This window comes from Macrosteles quadrilineatus, unplaced genomic scaffold, assembly GCF_028750875.1.
Source record: "Macrosteles quadrilineatus isolate MER2022 unplaced genomic scaffold, UCM_ALF_1.0 Scaffold_1__1_contigs__length_201487025, whole genome shotgun sequence".
Lineage (NCBI taxonomy): Eukaryota > Metazoa > Arthropoda > Insecta > Hemiptera > Cicadellidae > Macrosteles > Macrosteles quadrilineatus.
In genome coordinates, this window is record NW_026542594.1 from 79473652 (window position 1) to 79495588 (window position 21937).

The 21937-nt window shown below is 39.7% G+C and overlaps 1 protein-coding gene across 3 annotated transcripts in view; it reads left to right on the forward strand.

The window, feature by feature from the left end:
- LOC128983652 (metastasis-associated protein MTA3) overlaps positions 1–21937 on the forward strand; it is a 206468-nt gene that overhangs the window by 176196 nt on the left and 8335 nt on the right. For all 3 annotated transcript variants that reach the window (XM_054403025.1, XM_054403026.1, XM_054403027.1), the window contains exon 17: positions 1666–1782. In XM_054403025.1, the coding sequence (XP_054259000.1) occupies positions 1666–1782 (117 nt within the window). The remainder of the gene's footprint in view (positions 1–1665; positions 1783–21937) is intronic.

Sequence of the window (21937 nt, forward strand, 5' to 3'; positions counted from 1 at the left end):
GGTCTTACCATGAGACCTACGGTAATAGCTTATTCCCTATATGGGAAATTCGCTAAAAAAACATTATTTCTATTTCTTCTGCTTGGTTGTGTTCTATGACCTTTCCTGTGTTTCCATTGTTTGCAAATCGGTTATTTCAATGATTGCTCAAGAAATGTAGCACAGTGTTAATTCAGTTTTATTTTTAGCCTATATCAAATTGTCCAGGATTTCTCGCTCTTTTCCATTGTAATAATTACACCAACCCAAGTTTCATCTATGGATGCAATATGCCAGAGAATATCACCTATTGGATACAGACATTAATCTCCAAGAAGTGGTAAAAAAGGCAGAAACGAACCCATACAATAGATATAAGTTAACTCCATAAGAAATAATTTTAAGAGTTACTGTGATAACTTAAGATTTTCCACTGATTTGGTAATAGAACATTATATTGCAAAACATGATACGATGCAGAAGGAAATCAATTTTAATATCAGAAAAACCCATTGCAAATACTGTACTTATTTTGACAAATTCAATAAGTCACAGCTGTTTCATTAAAAAATAGTGTAGAACTAGGCATATGGTCGTAATGTAAACAAATCTGAAGAGGCAACTTTAAAGGATTCTGGGGCAGAACCCCAAGGTAATTTACCTCGTTCTTCTTTTGATGGCTCATCTACATACCAAGACCTTTCTTTAGAGACCCCTACCAAGTTTCTACGCCCAGCCGTTCTCTCAAATTAGCTGTGACAAAAACCCCGTTTTCCTCCATAAGAATAACATGGGATGGGAAAGGCCACTGGAGCAGAGCCCCAAGGGAATTGACCATGTTATCTTTTGATGGCTCATCTACAGACCAAGACCTTTCTTTAGACACCTCTACCGAGTTTCTACGCCCAGCCGTTCTCTCAAATTAGCTGTGACAAAGAAAAACAGTTTCAAATTAATATATAGATTCCTATAGCCTGGAGCATTGTAAACACTGTTCATCCAAGCTGAAATCCTTACTGTTGTAAACATTTATATATATTAGAAGTACTACACCATGTTAAAATGAGTTTAAGTGATTACCGCCCTAGAAGATTGATACATAGCCACAACACTCGAAATAATAATAAGTTGGACCTTCAAAGATGTGAACTCTCAAAAACCATGAATTACCATGGGATTAAATGTGTTCAATAATCAATAAGCTACTGAATGTCCGGAAAAACTTGCCTTTCGCTGTTTTTTGTAAAAAGCTCCAAAAGTGGCTTTTGAACAATCCTTTTTACAATGTTATAAAATATTTCCTTACTACCCCACTTGAAACTGATTTTATGTATCTTTTGAGCTAAATGTTGTATATAGTATTGTAAATGATCTTTTTATGTAAGCCTACATGTCATTTGTGTAGTCCTAAAAATTGTACATATACTGGTAGGTATTTTCGACTTATAAATGTTATTTCTTTTGACGATAACCATTGGGAATTTGTAATTTGTTGAACGACTGAATAAATGCCTTATTAATGTGAATATACACCATTTAAAATGTACTTAATCTCGCTCACAAAATAATGTATGATGGAGGAATTTCCCATCGCTTCACTACCAATATCATATTTTCATTATTAGTTCTTATGAATCTGAAATTGAAATAAACTCAACAAATTTTATCTTTAAAATGTAATTGCAGATGGTAGTTTGATGTATGAGAGAGTGCCAAACAAACCTGAAGCCGAGAAAGCTGCCATGAATAACTTGTCACCATCACTCAAAAGGAGAGCATTTGAAGATATGAATGGCATGGATGGTAAGCCTTTTGCTAACTAATATAGTAAGGTATAAATCCACTGTCACCTGCCTACTATAAATAACTTAAGTGAATCTACTACCTAGCTTAATCATCCTAAGTATTAAAACGTGACAGGGTTTTTTTATTTCACGATTCTGAATCAACCACTTGACGGATTTTCATGATTTTTGTGTTGAAAGAAAGATAATTTTAAAAACTAGGGAATGTCGAAGCCATAATTTTAGTTTAGGGTTACAGTTTTTTAGAAATTCAGTTTTAATTTTCAAAAAGTCTAGCAGCCGACGGACGAGTTTTAAGTCGTTTTAGTGGTGGTTTAACTAACAGCTGGTTTCTAACTGTCATTGAAATGTTATGTTACAAGTTGTTTGTGTACAAAAATATTGATAGAGTTTGACTACACACTATTTCACTTTAAAATGTAGTTTCTTTCCTACCGTAAAGATCTATGTTTTGTGTAATTTTGAACTAAACATTTTAAACGTATAATCGAGTTTTGTCATAAATACTGTATGATTCAGAAACTTGATAAAGGGGTACATTCCAAAAGTAGACCAAAAGGCTCGGATTTCGGATGGGCTGGGCAGGCTTTGCATGGCGGGGAGAAGATACTGGCTTTGCATGGCGGGGAGAAGATACTTCAACTTTTAAAAGTGTATTAAAAGGAGTACTACAAGGTAGACGACCACTTGGGAGCAGAGCATATTTTAAGGGATTTCCACTAGGTGACAGTGGGGCCGGACTTACCCCACCGGTCTGGAATACCCATCAAAAAGGGGGGTCCGAGGTACCCCCCCTGGAAATTTGTGCATAAATTAAAGTAAAAATCGCACATTTCTACGATCTTTTAACAAATTTTTTGATTATATTTACTTGTAAATAGTCCATATAATCTCACTTAATTACGTATTCTAGAACGTTGTAACAGGCCAAGGCTCCCTTCACAACCTCTTGGGTCAAATTCATAGCTCAACACTCTAAAATATTTACATAATGTTATTTGTTTAATTCCAATACATTTAAAATGTGAATCGTTAAAAAAAATATGCCGGCACCACCCATAGTCACTGGGCGACAAAATCTCAGCACTGGGCGACACAAATGTCGCCCAGTTAACATGTTATTTTATGCCCTGCTTGGGAGACCAAGTAATGAAAGACATCCTCAGACTGGTATCTTCCTTAGAAATGGCAGGGGATAGATGAGAACGGGAGGCCAGGATCATTTGAGAGGTTTCAGTGGTCAAGGTGGTAAAATAAGGTATGTTAAGTTATAGTATGCAGTGGAAGGTGGTATGTAGCCAAGGCGTATTACGCCTTGGTTTGTAGCTACTGTACTCAAAGCCAGTGTGTGTGAATCGGCCACCAAGCTGTAAACTAGCTGTTCTGAATCATATTCAGTTTTAATTGACTACTCGATTCCCGTACGTAGGACGGGCCAACCGCTCGTATTTATTAAAACATGACAGGGTTTTTTTATTTCACAATTCTGAAACAACCACTTGACGGATTTTCATGATTTTTGTGTTGAAAGAAAGATAATTTTAAGAACTAGGGAATGTCGAAGCCATAATTATAGTTTAGGCTTTCAGTTTTTTAGAAATTAAATTTTAAATATCTAAAAGACTAGCAGCTGACGCTAACATTCTACTCTAGCTTTTCGTATAATACAATTTGCTTAACGTAGGCCCTAACAGCTGTAAACATTCAGCGTTTTCGACACAAATTCAGCATTTGGATGAAAATGAAATGTAGGGGTGGGCGAGTAGTGATTTTTCAATTCGAGTCGAGTCCGATTCGAGTAGAGTATTTGAGTAAAAACTCGAGTATCGAGTCGAATCGAGTAGTTGCGCGTTAAGTAGGCCTAGACCCAGGGTTTAAGCTGCGGTAGTATTTTTAGCATCTTGCTATTCACAACTTAAAAATGCTAAGTTTACATTGTTTTACAGGCTAGGCCTATGGCAAATTTTCTACAAATAAAATTGAAAGATGTAATGTTCAAACAAATGTAATATTTTAGTCTACTGGAATTTTTTGTTTTAAATGCTTAAGTTATTGAATAATATTTTTTCTACAGTTAACTTAGTTTTTGTCTTTGCAGAGAGTTTGCAGCATTTTGCTGAAAAAAATTTAATCCTAGCCTTAACCCTGCCTAGGCCTAAATATAGGTAGTTTGAGTACTTATACCAAATTTGCTAAGTTATATGGTTACTATTAGTACCTCCTACCTTAGGCCTAATAAAAAGTTTGGCCTAGACTACTTTTTGGCTGCAGCATTAAATTATTTAGGCCTACACATCACTTGTTCTTGTGTGTTTTATTTTTTCTTGCCTTTAATTCCCCTCACTAACATGATAATCAACCTAACTAACTAACTTAATAAGGTAACTTTAAGAATAATTTCAATTCAAATAAGAAACAGAATTTATAAAAATAAATTTATTTATAAAACAGAAAACTAATATCAAACTACATATTGTATCAAAAGTTAAAAACATCAATATGCAATTAGTTATTTAAAAATAATCACTTAGATAAGCACTTCATCTGTCTTAAGTTTGAAGGTTATGGGTACTAGGGCTATCCTCTTCACTCAGTACATTTATAAAAATGATCAAGTCACTCGTCTCTGACAGACTGAAAATGTCAAACAAATCATAGTAGGACTATTACCTCGAAATAAAATCCCACATTAAACACCTAATTTAAAATAAAACACATTTCACTGTAGCCCGGTATAGCCTATTTGGCCTTTCTTTATAATCTCACATTTTCTAGGTTAAGTTACAATTCAAATTGTCGTTGTCATGTTTCTGCCACCAGATTGAAAATTGCACAATCAAAATCACAAACAGAATATGTTTATTTTACTTTCTATTAAACTTCCACTAACAAAATCAATTTTATTTTAAGTTACAAATTCACTTCAAAGTAAAAACATTCAAAACTGACATTGACATCAATCCATTGTTTTGTTGTACGCCAGCGGCCAGCTGTCACCATATCTGCTCGCTCTCTCTCTCTCTCTCTCTCTCTCTCTCTCTCTCTCTCTCTCTCTCTCTCTTAGTCAGTCTGCTCATTCTGCTTCTGCTTTGTTTTCCCATCAAACAGCTGTTTTGTATGGCTGACGTTGCCATATTTATCATTACACCATTATGGTGAATGTCAGTAAAATTATCATGATATTTCTATAGCTTTTATTTCGTAAAAAAAGTTAATAGTTTGACTAATTTTAATCATGTCATTTAAACTGATTAGAAAATAAATTATACTTATAGTTTGTTTACGCCAATACCACAGTTGTAAAAGTATAACAATTATCGTCCTTCTGGCAACACTGAGTTTAAAGTGGAACTGATCTTTTCTTTCTGCCAAGACCCAATGAGATTGCGTCATTCAGATGCATCGGTGTTCCTTACAGTAACTTATCGGTTTGTAAAACTAAACACCAATACCGATTAATGTGAAAAAATATTATGCTACAACAGGTTATTTTTATTTGTTTTATTTCTATATTTTGGTATAACATATTTTTATGGCAGTTCAAACTAAATCTGATACTGTACTTTATAATATCTTCAAGAATCGTCTGCCATTGTTATACTAGTCACGGGACTCCCTTGTCTATTGCTATTGCAATTCGATAGATTCATTCAATGCTTTATTTCAACTTACTGTATCGTTATCGAGACGTATTGTTGTCTGTTGTAGGAAAGTGAAAGTCTTAAGTAGTCCTCTTGCTAGCTCTGCCGAATGACGATGGTTGTTTGTTGAACATTTGGTTTACGCTGGTCTAACCTATATGAGGTTAGATAGTTGTTTTTTGTAGGAATGGGGATTAAATAAGGCATCAACACAAAACAAAATATAATTTATTAAATATGGGTGTAGAAAATCGTGAAGTGGCACTATTTATAACTACTCGACTCGAATTTTCGAGTAGTAATTACTACTCGACTCGAGGTCGAGTATTTGAAAAATCTCGAGTAATTACTCGAAGGTCGAGTACTCGCCCACCCTTAATGAAATGACATACTTATAATTGACTTATTTATACTATGCGTAATGCTATAATCATTGATACAGTAGACTCCCTCTTATCTGGACACCTTTTAGCCGGACATCAGTTTAACCGGAATACACTCGGCAGAAATTACATCTCTTTAACCGGAAAATTTGTATCAGCACATCGATTTAACCAGACTAGATCGGCAATGTGGGCGGTACTGAAACAACCATTCTCGTGGGAAAGATTTGAGACCAGTGATCACATGTCTAAATACAATGCTCTTCTACATTTAAGTCAAATACGCATTAAAAACCATCGGTTTTTACAAGTTTTTGGGGACGCCGGTTTAACAGGATAAACCGTTATCCGGACTGGCCTCTGTCCCGAGGAGCCCAGATAAGAGGGAGTCTACTGAACGTTCATTTATTCAGTAAGAGGATGATTGTTTATTTAAATATACATTGTAAAATACTAGATGTTGTAATTTATTTTTTTGAGCAGTCTTTAAAATATTTAGTTTGTTTTAGAGCAATATAATTTGTTATAACTAACAGCTGGTTGAATAAAACAATATTCTATAGAACTATGAGGTTAGTTTATTTACTCTGTGATTTTGTCATTGATTATAGGAAATAAGTAAGATTCTATAACCATTGCTGTATACGAATCAAAGCTTATGAATCTTCAAAAGAAAGCTTATGAACATTATTTTACTACTAAAATTTTTGAGGAAAGGTTGGGAAAATAACAATTATAACATGTTTTAATTCATCTTGGCAGCGTTTTCTTTACTATAAATTTTGAACTGCTTAAACTATGCTTAAATTAGTAATACAGTAGACTCCCTCTCGTTCGGCCATCTCGGGACCGAACCACCGTCCGAACTAAAAAATGGCCGAACTAACCGATGATATATAAAGAAGACTACTTTTTCTGCCGTAAATGGACTTACTGTACAGTATAAGGGATCTATACACTAAACTAAACCTAATTAATAAGACTAGGCTTAGGCTAAGTGTAGATTTTAAACTTACCCTCAGAAATGTTGGTATTGTTTAATGAAAACACGTACTGAACACTTGACACTGTACTGACATTATTCATTTATTTCACACACAATAAACATAAATAATGTAGGCCTAAATACAATAAAAAAGAATCCACACAACACTGAAATTTTACAGGAATGATGTTTAAACTACAGTACTGCACTGTAATGACAAAGTTTAAAAGAAATCAGTAATTTTTCGCTGTACCTTTTCTTCAGTTGATTTCTTTCTAGCATAGTCACGCCATTTTCTAAAAAGCATTAAGTCAACTGCTGTAGAACTCGTCTGCTGTTCGATGTAGGTCGTAGCCAGTTGCAGGGCTGCCATTCCCTCTGCGTGACTCATTTTACACTCGTCGTCCTCATCACGGTCGCCACCTTCTTCTTCTTCTCCTTCTTGGGTTTCTTGACACTGTAAAACTGATTGAGCGATTTCTTCGTCGTTCAAAATTTCATTGTCCACCTCCTTTTTGACAGTTACCCACTCCAAAACATCTTCAAGCTCAACATTTTCACTGTGAGGCAATTGCTGTAAATTATTTAGGATGTAAGCTTGGTCGTCTGCTTCACTTTCAAGGCTGTGCACATCAACAACATTGCCTTCACTTGCAACAACTTCTTCAACATTCGGCCATACCTTTCTCCACGACTTAACTAATGTTGAAGGTTGTACTTCGTCATAGGCCTTCGCTACCATGAAAATCACGTCCTTCATGTTGATTGTCTTTAAAACTTGGATAAGATCGGTGTTTTCGTCACTATCCAGTTTGTACAAAACTTCTGAAAGAAGCTTTCGACGATACTTTCTCTTGAAGCACTCTATTACCCCTTGGTCCATTGGCTGTTGGAGGCTTGTTACGTTGGGGGGCAGATAGTACAGTTTTATTCCAGACTCACCATCACATTCTAACTCATCCGGATGGGTAGGCGCATTGTCAAGAACAAGAAGTGCGTTTACAGGGAGTTTTAAACTCATCAAACGACTTTTTACTTTAGGCACTGAACCATGCCCTCGCGCCTGCACCCAGACTAACGAAAAGGAAGCGTGATCCAATGCGCAGGCCCGAGGAGCGGCTCACAAAACTTTACATAACAAAATGAGAACCATGGATGGAGGCACAAGAACAACACGCCATTTGAGAGAAACGAGCTGTAATTAACCATTTAAAAAAAATAACACAACAATAACATCAACAACAATAATTAACAATAATACATGAATTAAATACTCTCAATTAAACTTTAAAAATTTTGATACCCGTTTACGCTACTAACTTACAATTATTTCATTAATCATTTTCAAATAGGCTAAATTTCAAAAATAAATCTTACTAGCTTTTACCTTTCAAAAACTTTAAATTAACAAATTACAACATGATATGTATAATGACTCTTTTAATAAATTCATTTCATCTGGTAACTATAGAAACTTTAGGGGCCCCAAATTAGAATTCAATAGAATATTTAATAAAATTATAAAATTTAAAAAAAGATCAACAAGTAGCCTAGGCTAAAGAATTTAAAATTTAAAAAGAAAAACAATTAATAAATCTCTGTGCACAAATTAACAAATAGGTAACGAAATCTCCAAGTCCAGGACGGTGGTTAGCAATAATTAATTAAGCCTAAAACTTGCGGAATTTGCGGTACTAGTTCATGTTTCTGGGCGAGCAGCACCGGAGGGGAAGCAGGCATGACGGAAGAGGGGGGCCAAGATCCAGGGGTGGCCAAGAGTTGTAATTCCCACTCCGCCAAGGCTGATGCAGACTACCGGTACTCCATGTTCCTCCTCACGGGCCCTGAGTGACAAAACCCAGGAAACACAGTAGTAAGAGTAATAGACTGAGTCCATATCCGCAAGGTTCACTGTCACATCTTTCACCATTTACATTTAGTTCCAAAATTTCACTGCTTTAGGCCTAACATATCATTTTCAAGTTTCTAAATTTTTTTTTAAAAGGTTTGTCTCTCTATCACAGCTCTCTATCAATATAAAACATTTCAAACAATAACAATATTTTAAACATAACAATTAACAGGTTAAACAGTACAAGAACGGTAACATTAATATTTGCGGTAAAGGTGTCAGCAGGGTAGACGGGTATGTGACAGTGATAAATTTCACCAATAGAGAGAAAATATTTAAATTGCCTGGTCCAAAGTGGCCAGAAGAACAAGTTAACAGAGAACAATTGACACTTAAACACAGAAAAATACTTTAAAATTGACAAAAAACGTTCCATACAAAAATTTAGGCCTAACGCAACGACTCATGTATTTTTGCTAATTTCTCCAAAAGTTGTGATCCGAATTTGTTCGGAATGGTCTTAAAAGCTGGGGGAAATGTTCCAGCAGCTTCTCCAGACCATCCCAAACCTTAACTCAAAGGCTGAAACCAGTAGGCCCTTTGGTTACCCAGTTCAAACCTGAATGGAGAATTGCCAAACTAAAAATTACTGTAACTTTCTTAAAACTTGAGTAAAATGACTCAAACTTTCTGGGGAGCTTTAAGAGCAGTTAATTCAACTTAATTTAACTAGTTTGGCAAGGACAAAGCAAAATAAAAGACTTTAACCTTACTTGACTGGGTAACACAAACTGAACATTTTACAAGACAAAACAACACTAAATTTTAACGGGACACAAAAACAAAAGACTACCAGAAGTAGTAGCCTAAGACAATTACATTTACTGAGCAAAAATTGTAAGCCTAGGCCTACCACAAAACGGTCAGAAGGACCCAAAACTGACTTGGCAGTTTCTCTCAAATAGCGGCCTTCCAACAAACATTTCTCAGTCAATTCTAGGCCTAGCATTTCGGGCAAAGCCCTGAATTATACAAAACCACAGAGAAAAGGGAAACTAACTATCAAAAGTCTTCCACGACCCCAAGACTAGGTTCCAGACCTAGTGCAACATGTGCACTAACCTAAGTATCAGAAAATAGTCCAAACTTACCCATCAAGCGCGCTGGGCGCTCTTAATTTACTGCATAGTAGAGAATATCTTCACACAAGTAAGGAAAAGGCAAAAATACAACGCAAACATACTACAAAATTAAGATGAAAGACGATGCAAAATTTATGCCGATGCAGCACTAACGAAAGTCTCGGAGCCTCTGAATCGTCGGCGGTGGGAGTAATAAGAACAAAACCCACAGCCTTGTTCGGGTCGTGGAGTGAGAAACACTGAACTAGCCTACTATAAAAAAAACACTTGAACCATTGATCATGAGTCGTGACATTCGCCCGGTGGAAATAGTCACGGCTCAACCTCCCTCCCCAAAAGAGGACACTCCTCTCCAAAAGGGACAAACAAACAAGCCTCTCCCCCACTTCCTGAAAAGAGAATGACCTGAAAGACAACTCAAGTGTCTGTGGTGGGGAACGCCAAGGGACTTCCAAACTGAGGGGAAAACTCACCCCCAGGGTTTGCTCTGGCCAGAGCTGGAAAATTTTGTGAGGGAAATTCCTTCGCAGAACACAGGGGACAGGAGAAGTGATCAGGTTCTCTGGCCCAGTGCACTTCCCACCCAGACACAAGAGGAAAGAAAATTGCCTACGGAAGAGTTCCGCGGAAGGGCTTGAGATGAGAAATGTGCGCCCTCCGGAAAACTTTTCCAGTCCGCGGATCTCCAAGCTCCGCCGTGACCAGCGTCAAAAACCTCAGGATGCGGTGGGGACCTGACCACCGATGACACAACTTTGCAGCTCTCTTGTCCACAGCCGAACTGGCTGGATGAGCTTTACAAAACACCAAATCCCCCACCTGGAAAGGGTTGTCTACTCTACCACGATTGTGCTTCCTCCGGACCAATTCCCTAGCTCTGATCAAGTTTCTCCTGGCCGCTTGCCAAGTTGCCTTGACATCAGCCGCACCAGGAGGTGGCAGAAGGTCGCCAATTCCCCACACATTCGCTAACGGGTTGTTAGGCGGATAGCCTAGAAACAGCTCGAAAGGGACCGCCTTGTGACTCTCATGGTGAGCAGTATTGAAAGCAAACTGAAGCCAAGGGAGTTCCTGATCCCAGGTGGTCTGCTTGTCAGCATGGAAAGCTATGAGAGCGGAGCGAAGATTGCGATTGAACCTTTCAGCATGAGAAGGCTGTGGATAGTAAGGGGAAGTAGTCACATGGCGGATTCCGTGCCCAAAGCACATTCTTTTGAACAGATGGGAAACAAACTGTGTTCCGTTGTCGGAAACAATGGTGGCGGGTATTCCAAAATGTTGGAAGAGATGAGTTCGAAGTACCTGCACGGTGAGCTGTGCAGTGGCATTCCTTAAGGGGAAAAGCCAACAAAACTTGGAGAAGGCATCCACACAAACAAGTAGGAACTTATTTCCTGACTTGCTACGCGGGAGAGGCCCTACATAGTCAATGAAAACCTTCTCCAAAGGTCTTTCCGCCACCTCAGATGACAACAAACCAAACTTAGAGTTTTGAGCGGGCTTGCTCAGTGAGCACGTTTGACAAGAACGCACCCTAGCAGCAAGATCCCGATCCATACCCTTCCAGATGAACATTTCCCTAACCTTCGCAATGGTCTTGTGGATACCTAGATGCCCACCCACAGGAGAAGAATGAAAATACTCAAAGACCATAGGGATTAGAAGACTAGGCAGCACAACTTTAGGTTTACCTCGCTGCCGAGCGCGACAGCAAAGGGCACCCTGGGACAGAAAATATGGGGGGTGGGCTCCCCCATTTTGAAGCTCACCAATGATCTTTGCCAGCTCAGGATCCTTCAGCTGATGGGGAATGAAATCAGAAAAGGCGAGTGGAAACTCCAAGAGCACGGCACAACCCGGTTGCTCTTGGTCAGAAGGATGATCGTCGGGTGAATGGTACATCCTAGATAGTGTGTCAGCAATCACATTCTGAGTGCCTCGAACGTGTTGCACTTGGAACTTAAGGGACGATATTTGGACAACCCAACGACCAATTTTCCCAAGCTGGCGTGGATGTGCAAGAAGCCACGAGAGTGCCTGGTTGTCGGTTTCCAATAAAAACTCCTTGTGCTCCAAAAAGCGTCTGAATTTATTGACTCCAAACACGACAGCCAAACACTCGAGTTCATACACCGAAGAGCTTTTCTTTTCGCAGGGACTCAAAGTGCGTGAGGCGTACGCAATTGGCTGCCTAACACCATCCACCTCTTGTGACAACACAGCCGCAATTGCGACGGAGGAAGCATCTGTTTGCAAGACAAAGTTTTGATTGAAATCCGGCATCGCCAAAACAGGGGGCTGCATGATAGCCTCCTTGAGAAGATCAAAAGACGTCTGCTGCGCTTCACCCCAGACAAACTTGGCGCCCTTCTTCCGAAGCTCATTGAGAGGAGCCGCCAATTCAGCAACATTGGGTATGAAGCGTCGGTAAAAACCTACCATGCCGATGAACCTAGCAATACCCTTGACATCTCTGGGAGGAGGAAACTCCCTGATAGCCTGGGTTCTAGCGGGGTCGATGCAGACGCCTCTATGAGAGATAAGATGACCAAGGAACGAAATTTCCGGCTTTGCAAAACTAACCTTGTCAGGATTCACGGTAAGGCCAGCCCTATTCAATCTACTCATGACTTCTTCAAGATGAATCAGGTGATCTTCGAAGCTCTCACTGTACACCAAGAGATCGTCGAGGTAATTGAACACAAACTTGAACTTGACATCATGAAAGATGGAATCAAGGAGTCTGGTGAGAGTCTGGGCCCCCACAGCAAGACCCATCGGAACTCTTGTGAACTGATACAAATTCCACGGAACGCAGAAAGCAGTGAGAGGTCGAGACTCAGGTTTCAAAGGAATCTGATGATAGGCCTGATTCAGATCAAAAACAGAAAAATACTTGGCCTTACCGAACCAATCAAACGCAGAATGCAAATCGGGGAGAGGCACAGAGTCGATTTCAATTTGCGCATTCAATTTGCGATAGTCCAAAACCATTCGGGACTTGCCATTGGGTTTTGGGACGAGAAAGGCTGGACTAGCGTAGCTCGAACGGGAAGGTTCAATGACACCATTTTCCAGAAGTTCGTCAATGATTTTTCTGAGAGTTTCCATTTTGGGTGGAGCTAATTTGTATGGGTGAGAGCGAACGGGACGGGTATCTGTTAGACGAATCTCGTACTCCAACAGGTTAGTGACTCCAAGCTTTGGCGTCAGCACATCTGGGAAACGAGAACACAAGGTTCTGATGGCTTCAGCCTCGCAAGTAGTCAGATGCCCTAACGGATCAATTGTTGGCTTGCTGGGTATCTCAGGCTCGACTACCGCAGCACCACCACCAATTTCATCAGCAAAAGATATTAATACCCGCCTCGCAAATCGGAAAAAACACTGGCCTCTGCCTAAATCCAAAATTAGGCCAGTGTGCTTGATAAAATCCGCTCCTAAAATGACAGGGAAACAAAGGTCCTTAGCCACCCAAAAACTCCAAACCCAAGAAAAATGTTCAATTTTGAACTTGAAACGGGCTTCATAGATGATGGGAAGGGGTGAATTTGACGCAGTCCAGCAGATAGGGGTTTTTCGCTCAACTTGCTTGATAAGCCCAGACGATTCAAGTTTTTCAAAAAGGGACAAGGAAATGAGGCAACGGGCTGACCCAGAATCCACTAGGGCCTTCTGCACCGTGGAACCTATGAAGATGTTGAGACGTGGGCAAGTTGAGCGCGCCGCTTTCACGCCCATGGAAGCAAGGCCCGCAATCCCCCGCAGCAGAGGCTCGGTCACAGGCACAACACTCCCAGAAGGGGAGGCAACAGAAACATTAACTGACTTTAACTTAGAATTTGACTTACTTGAAAAAACATTCGAATTATTGCCCTTTACATTATCACCAACAACCTCACAGGAAGGATTGGGCAATTTTTCCTCCTGTGAGCAAACTAGTTTTTTGGACCACGTCCAAAATTTCCACCTTGACGGCAATGCCGCCGAATGTGACCTGGTTGCCCACAACCAAAACAAACAACAGGTTGCCTCTGCCACTGCGGCGGTTCAGGACCCAACACTCCCACGGGTGCTACGACAGCATGATGACCAGCTAGGGGAAGATGCCCCGCCGCTTGGTCTCTCTGAAAATCAGCGTCCTGGACAGATCTCGAAAGGATGGAAAGTCTGTCCAGATCCGCAAAAGAAGAAGGCCGTGGTGCAAAAACCAGACGGGAGCGTTCCTCAGGCTTCAACCCCTGAAGCACAATGTCAATGAGCTCAAGCTCACTGATCCCCAAACGCAAGACCCTTTCCACCGTGCGAATGTCCCCCACGTACTGGCTGAGAGACTCGGCTGGCTGCTGAGGACGAAAAACTCTCTCAACTTTCAGCTTCTCCATGACCCGACGGGGCATGAAAAGCTCCAAAACTTCTTTATGGAAAACATCAAAGGTGACGCCTCTGCGCAAACAATCAAGCAATCTGTCCCCCAACGGTTTCAGACAGTATGGAGCAATGAGTTCCATCAAAGTTGCGTCTGACATGCCAGGGTATTCACGCATGCGCAAAACACTCTCCAGAAAAAAACAAAGACCATTCACATCTAACCCGTCCACCGGCCGGAAACCACTCAGGACAGAGGCAAGGGGATGGGGAAGTTTGCCAAAGGAGTTAGAGATGGAAGGGGAACTATGAACTTGAGAAGGAAAGGGAGATGGGGACTGGACATTCAGCGTAGCCGCAGCCAAGGTGGACGTGTGAGAGGGGGACGGTGTGACATTTGCATTTGACATTTGAACATTTGCAGGCAACTGGAGCAGTGTACTTGGCGTAGGCGGAGCCTGGGGGGTACCCACTGGAGCCACAACTTCAACAACAGACTTTGGCACTTCGTTTGAAGTTTCCGAAGAACGGTTGTCTTCAAAAATTTCAACTTTCTCCTTGACAGACTTTCCTGCCTTAATACTCTCCAAAATTCCTTCCAGCTCAAGAATTCTGGCTTCCACCCAGCTCTTGTCCTCATCTTGGATTTCAGGTTGCCCTGAAACCAAGAGCAGACGCTTACGCCAGTGCGTCAGCTGTGTGATAGCCGAACTCTTAGCTGAGCCCATAGGCAAACTACTCCAACTATCAATTTCCCCACTTAGCTCTTCCATCCTCTCTTTACATGCCTCCAGTTCCTCATCCAAACTGAGAGACTCAACCCAAGCTTGAGGCATGCTAGCAATTTGTCTGAACTGTGTACGCAAAGTGCGTACATCAGTTCCAGGAGTCTCCCCCCGGGACCGCACCTCGTACACCAGCTCCGGCTTCCTCAAATATTCCGGCACAATTGACGCCATACCGAGTCTCAACCAGCACTTGACTCAAAATAACAGCCAACAAAATTTTTTCACAAAACAAACACAGAAATTTAATTCCTAAGGCTTCTGGACGTTGATGCCTACGCACCTGATGGGGCCCAAAAGAAGAACCTGCCCATTCATACCGCAAGTACCGCAAGAAAAAAACAACAACAAATGACCCACGAACGTACACACACACAAACATACACCGATACATACACTAGACAACACCTAACACTTGTGTGATGGGGGGTACACACAAACCTTTTTTTTTTTTTTTTTTTTTTTTTTTGACACATGACCATGCTTTTGACACTCTTGCTCCCGAAGGATGCAAGTCATTACCACCGATTCCACCCGGTGCCTCGGCCAAAGGGCGAGCTCCTAATAAAAATGTGTTTACGCCCCACCACAACAACAACAAGACCTTTTTCCAAAACTGCCAGGCCAGAACATTTCCAAGAAACCAATCCATCCACGGCTCTTCAAAACAAAACAAAAAACAGAACGCGGACAGTGATCGCATCTCTAAGTATCCGAGTCGTGAAACCAAGTTTCACGACAAGGCACCCAGGACGCAACCCACTAACCACGCTCTGCTACCAGATGAACCATGCCCTCGCGCCTGCACCCAGACTAACGAAAAGGAAGCGTGATCCAATGCGCAGGCCCGAGGAGCGGCTCACAAAACTTTACATAACAAAATGAGAACCATGGATGGAGGCACAAGAACAACACGCCATTTGAGAGAAACGAGCTGTAATTAACCATTTAAAAAAAATAACACAACAATAACATCAACAACAATAATTAACAATAATACATGAATTAAATACTCTCAATTAAACTTTAAAAATTTTGATACCCGTTTACGCTACTAACTTACAATTATTTCATTAATCATTTTCAAATAGGCTAAATTTCAAAAATAAATCTTACTAGCTTTTACCTTTCAAAAACTTTAAATTAACAAATTACAACATGATATGTATAATGACTCTTTTAATAAATTCATTTCATCTGGTAACTATAGAAACTTTAGGGGCCCCAAATTAGAATTCAATAGAATATTTAATAAAATTATAAAATTTAAAAAAAGATCAACAAGTAGCCTAGGCTAAAGAATTTAAAATTTAAAAAGAAAAACAATTAATAAATCTCTGTGCACAAATTAACAAATAGGTAACGAAATCTCCAAGTCCAGGACGGTGGTTAGCAATAATTAATTAAGCCTAAAACTTGCGGAATTTGCGGTACTAGTTCATGTTTCTGGGCGAGCAGCACCGGAGGGGAAGCAGGCATGACGGAAGAGGGGGGCCAAGATCCAGGGGTGGCCAAGAGTTGTAATTCCCACTCCGCCAAGGCTGATGCAGACTACCGGTACTCCATGTTCCTCCTCACGGGCCCTGAGTGACAAAACCCAGGAAACACAGTAGTAAGAGTAATAGACTGAGTCCATATCCGCAAGGTTCACTGTCACATCTTTCACCATTTACATTTAGTTCCAAAATTTCACTGCTTTAGGCCTAACATATCATTTTCAAGTTTCTAAATTTTTTTTTAAAAGGTTTGTCTCTCTATCACAGCTCTCTATCAATATAAAACATTTCAAACAATAACAATATTTTAAACATAACAATTAACAGGTTAAACAGTACAAGAACGGTAACATTAATATTTGCGGTAAAGGTGTCAGCAGGGTAGACGGGTATGTGACAGTGATAAATTTCACCAATAGAGAGAAAATATTTAAATTGCCTGGTCCAAAGTGGCCAGAAGAACAAGTTAACAGAGAACAATTGACACTTAAACACAGAAAAATACTTTAAAATTGACAAAAAACGTTCCATACAAAAATTTAGGCCTAACGCAACGACTCATGTATTTTTGCTAATTTCTCCAAAAGTTGTGATCCGAATTTGTTCGGAATGGTCTTAAAAGCTGGGGGAAATGTTCCAGCAGCTTCTCCAGACCATCCCAAACCTTAACTCAAAGGCTGAAACCAGTAGGCCCTTTGGTTACCCAGTTCAAACCTGAATGGAGAATTGCCAAACTAAAAATTACTGTAACTTTCTTAAAACTTGAGTAAAATGACTCAAACTTTCTGGGGAGCTTTAAGAGCAGTTAATTCAACTTAATTTAACTAGTTTGGCAAGGACAAAGCAAAATAAAAGACTTTAACCTTACTTGACTGGGTAACACAAACTGAACATTTTACAAGACAAAACAACACTAAATTTTAACGGGACACAAAAACAAAAGACTACCAGAAGTAGTAGCCTAAGACAATTACATTTACTGAGCAAAAATTGTAAGCCTAGGCCTACCACAAAACGGTCAGAAGGACCCAAAACTGACTTGGCAGTTTCTCTCAAATAGCGGCCTTCCAACAAACATTTCTCAGTCAATTCTAGGCCTAGCATTTCGGGCAAAGCCCTGAATTATACAAAACCACAGAGAAAAGGGAAACTAACTATCAAAAGTCTTCCACGACCCCAAGACTAGGTTCCAGACCTAGTGCAACATGTGCACTAACCTAAGTATCAGAAAATAGTCCAAACTTACCCATCAAGCGCGCTGGGCGCTCTTAATTTACTGCATAGTAGAGAATATCTTCACACAAGTAAGGAAAAGGCAAAAATACAACGCAAACATACTACAAAATTAAGATGAAAGACGATGCAAAATTTATGCCGATGCAGCACTAACGAAAGTCTCGGAGCCTCTGAATCGTCGGCGGTGGGAGTAATAAGAACAAAACCCACAGCCTTGTTCGGGTCGTGGAGTGAGAAACACTGAACTAGCCTACTATAAAAAAAACACTTGAACCATTGATCATGAGTCGTGACATTCGCCCGGTGGAAATAGTCACGGCTCAGCACGAACTCACTAATAAACCACTCTTTAAACAAATACGAGTCCATCCAAGCAGACTTCTGAGCCCGGTAGTACCTGGTAGTTTTGATACGTCCAAGTTTTTGAATGCTCTCGGTTTTGCTGATTTTCCGATTACAAAAAGGGGCAATTTATGCGTACCCGAAGCATTGGAGCAAAGTGCCACTGTGATCCTATCTTTACTGACCTTAAACCCAGGGGCAGACATTTCTGTTGCTGCAGCAAATGTTTTCTGTGGCAAGAGTTTATAGTACAGCCCTGTTTCATCGATATTATAAACCTGTTCCGGGCTTAGGTTATTCTCAGCAATAATTTGCTCAAATTTCTTTGTAAACTCAGCTGCACCAGCAGGGTCTGCCGACAGCTTTTCGCCACACACCCCAAGAAAATGTACCCCGTGTCTTTTTTTCCAACGGGAAAGCCATCCCTCACTTGCGACAAATTCCCCCTCCTCACCAAGTTTCCCATGTAAGATAACCGCCTTCTCCTTTAAGATAGGGCCACTGATCGGCGTTCCCCTTCTTCGTTCCTGCATAAACCACACCCAAAGAGCATCGTTCACCAATTCATTTTTATGTTTTTTTAAAGTGCAACGTGATGAAAGAGCTTTTTCCGATTCAATCTGCGTACGAAAATCCTCGATCGATTTTCGGTTTCGACGCCAGTCATTCACGGTGCTTTTACCAACCCCCAAATCTGTACAAATACTTTGGACCGATTCACCTTTGTCTATTCTCTCTAGAGCTTGCAACCGCTGTTGCATTGTCACAAATGTACGTTTTCGTTTAGCACTCATAATAATGTAAAGTACGTACAGTCACTTATAAGTTAAAGTTCAGTTAACAAAACACAATTAAATCAATTCACTAAACAAAGTCACAACAACTAATGTACACACACGAACGTCCGGTACTGTACTGAACAGTGAACACGTGTGCAGTGAACTAGAGCTAAAACGGAAGTCAGATTCTTATCTGCTTCCGTTTTATAGATACACAATTTAAAAAAACTATCCAGGCGGCCGGCCGAACCATCCGGAGGCCGAACCAACCGAGGCCGAACGAGAGGGAGTCTACTGTATACACGCTATATACAGTTTTAATGGACTACTCTATTCCCGTATGTATGACGGGCCAACAGCTCGTCTACATTTAAGGTTTCATTGGAAAGGGCTTATTGCTTGAGCAAGGAGACAAAGGACATGATAAGTAGAAGGGGGGGGGGGTTGTTATGTATTATAAGTTTTGAATATTTATAACTATAGTTAAATAAATGTAAGTTAAAAATGAGTCTTATTTTATCACTGTTTATTTACATTAATTTAAACACATTTTTAAACAAACAGATGATTGCATAGCAGTTGGAACATAGAGATACAACAGGGTGCGAGTAATGATTTTTCAATTCGAGTTGAGTATTTGAGTAAAGAGTCGAGTCGAGTACAGCAAATAAAAAGAGAAGGGCCGTTGTAAACTAAAGCTGTCGCCACTCAGAGAGCAATGCCGTCACCAAGATGGTGGCTTCCGCTAATGAGTAGTCCTAGCAGCGAGCGTATGGGTCTCAATCCCAGGTTTCATCTTGGCTGATCCCGGGATTATATTATTGTATGACTTTAACTTTTTAGCCATTTTAAATAAGCGTGTTGTTGAGTCGTCTAATGTATTTACAGTGTATAAATAAGAAAGTGTTTAATGTTGATATGTCACTCTTTAATTAAATAAACACATTAAACAAATTTCGAGCTACCGCACTCGCATGTAGTACATGTCACGCTAATATGGAAACTAAATTAACCAAAATATAAAGATACAAAGTTAATATGGGAAGAATCATGAGCTGCAGCGTTAAAATGTTATGTTGACTGACAGCAATAAAACAGTTTAAGGTAGGCCCTACTGTGCAAACAATAAACCATCTGCTTATGTAGGTACGTATGTACAAAAAACTTAATATAGGATTGTAAAAAATTTAATCACCACACTTAAAACTTAATACAAAGATAAAGTTATAGACCATAAATAAGCAATCTTAATAATGAAATAATAATGGTGCGTTTGTAGTTAATATTTAACAGCTGATTAGTTTAATTCTGAATCATTACAATTTTACTTTTCCTCTGAGATCCTTGAACCTCATTGGTCCGTTACCAGTGTTGTTATGAGTAAAACTATGCTGTTATGAAAGTAAACAATGCTGTTATGAGATACTCGTCAATCCTAAGAACTGTACTGAAATGGCTACTTTAAAAATGGTCATAGGTAAATGTTATTAAGAGAATACTTTAATTACCTATCACCATGTTATTTTTGCCACATCAGTTGTGTTTTTTACGTTAAATGGCAAAAGTAAAACTTATAATAACCTATAGGCACACTTAATGTAATAACATCATAGATAAAACATACTCCCTTAGTAGCTTTCTCATCCTTATGGAACAGCTGAAGACAATTTTATTGTTAGTTCTGTACGGTTTATGAAGAGGTTGTGTTTTGTTTACAATTTGTTTCCCGTTATTACGGTAATTTAAAACCTCGTTTAACCAAATAATACGATCTAATCATAAACAATAACTTGTCCCCTAGTCACATAACCAAACAGTAAAGCACAAATCAAGAAATCAACCCTAAAATAATAGAAACAATATTTCGTCGACACTAGCCCCCAGTGTCACCGTACATGAACTAGACACGAAAAACGTGTTTCAAAATTTACAATGGGATGAGAAGTTTATCTATTACTTATTTAATACGCAAGCAGGTTTTTTTGTGACAATTACTCCTCCGAAACTACTGAACCGATTGACATGTTTTTGGTGTCATTGGAAAGAGCGTAACGTGAAGTTGTGCAGGAAACTTTCTTTTTACGGAAATAATTAGAGAGTGAGGCCCTGGGGCCCTTAAAAGTTTCGTATTTCTCCATAAAATTAACATGGGAAACAAATATTGCTATGAAACTCCAGCTGTTGTCATAAATTAAAAGTGAGAAGAAGAACATATGTTAATTGTAAAATTGTGACAGAGAGTTGCAGAAAATCAGGTAGTTAATAATTAATATAGGTTTAAATTACCTGTTTTCTGTCAAAACGATCAGTTTAGTAGTATGATGACTACAGCTGTTTCATGCTTTCCAAAAATAGCACATCTTCAGGTCCAGAATGTCTTGCTAATCCCTCATGTAGAGTTCGTCAAAAATATAAACAAATAAATAATCGGGACACACATACAGATATGACACACACGAAAATACATTTAATAAACTGGTCGACCAGACGCTGATTCACGAGACACGGCGCCGGTGGAAGGTAAGTCGCGACTGTCACGTGTCGGCAGCGTTGACCCCTACCCCTGTGTTATCCTTATCTCGCTCTTTTCTTGTCTGCTTACTGGTGATATGGATGGCGGTGTTATAAATAATGTTGGATTCGAATGACAATTTCTCGTTCAGGATGTTTTGTGGTTGACTTCGAAATTTATAAAGCATCAAAAAGTCAACCACAAAACACCCTGAACGAGAAATTGTCATTCGAATCCAACATTATTTATAACACCGCCATCCATATCACCAGTAAGCAGACAAGAAAAGAGCGAGATAAGGATAACACAGGGGTAGGGGTCAACGCTGCCGACACGTGACAGTCGCGACTTACCTTCCACCGGCGCCGTGTCTCGTGAATCAGCGTCTGGTCGACCAGTTTATTAAATGTATTTTCGTGTGTGTCATATCTGTATGTGTGTCCCGTTTATTTATTTGTTTATATTTTTGACGAACTCTACATGAGGGATTAGCAAGACATTCTGGACCTGAAGATGTGCTATTTTTGGAAAGCATGAAACAGCTGTAGTCATCATACTACTAAACTGATCGTTTTGACAGAAAACAGGTAATTTAAACCTATATTAGTTTATTCAGACGATCTAGAGGCCAT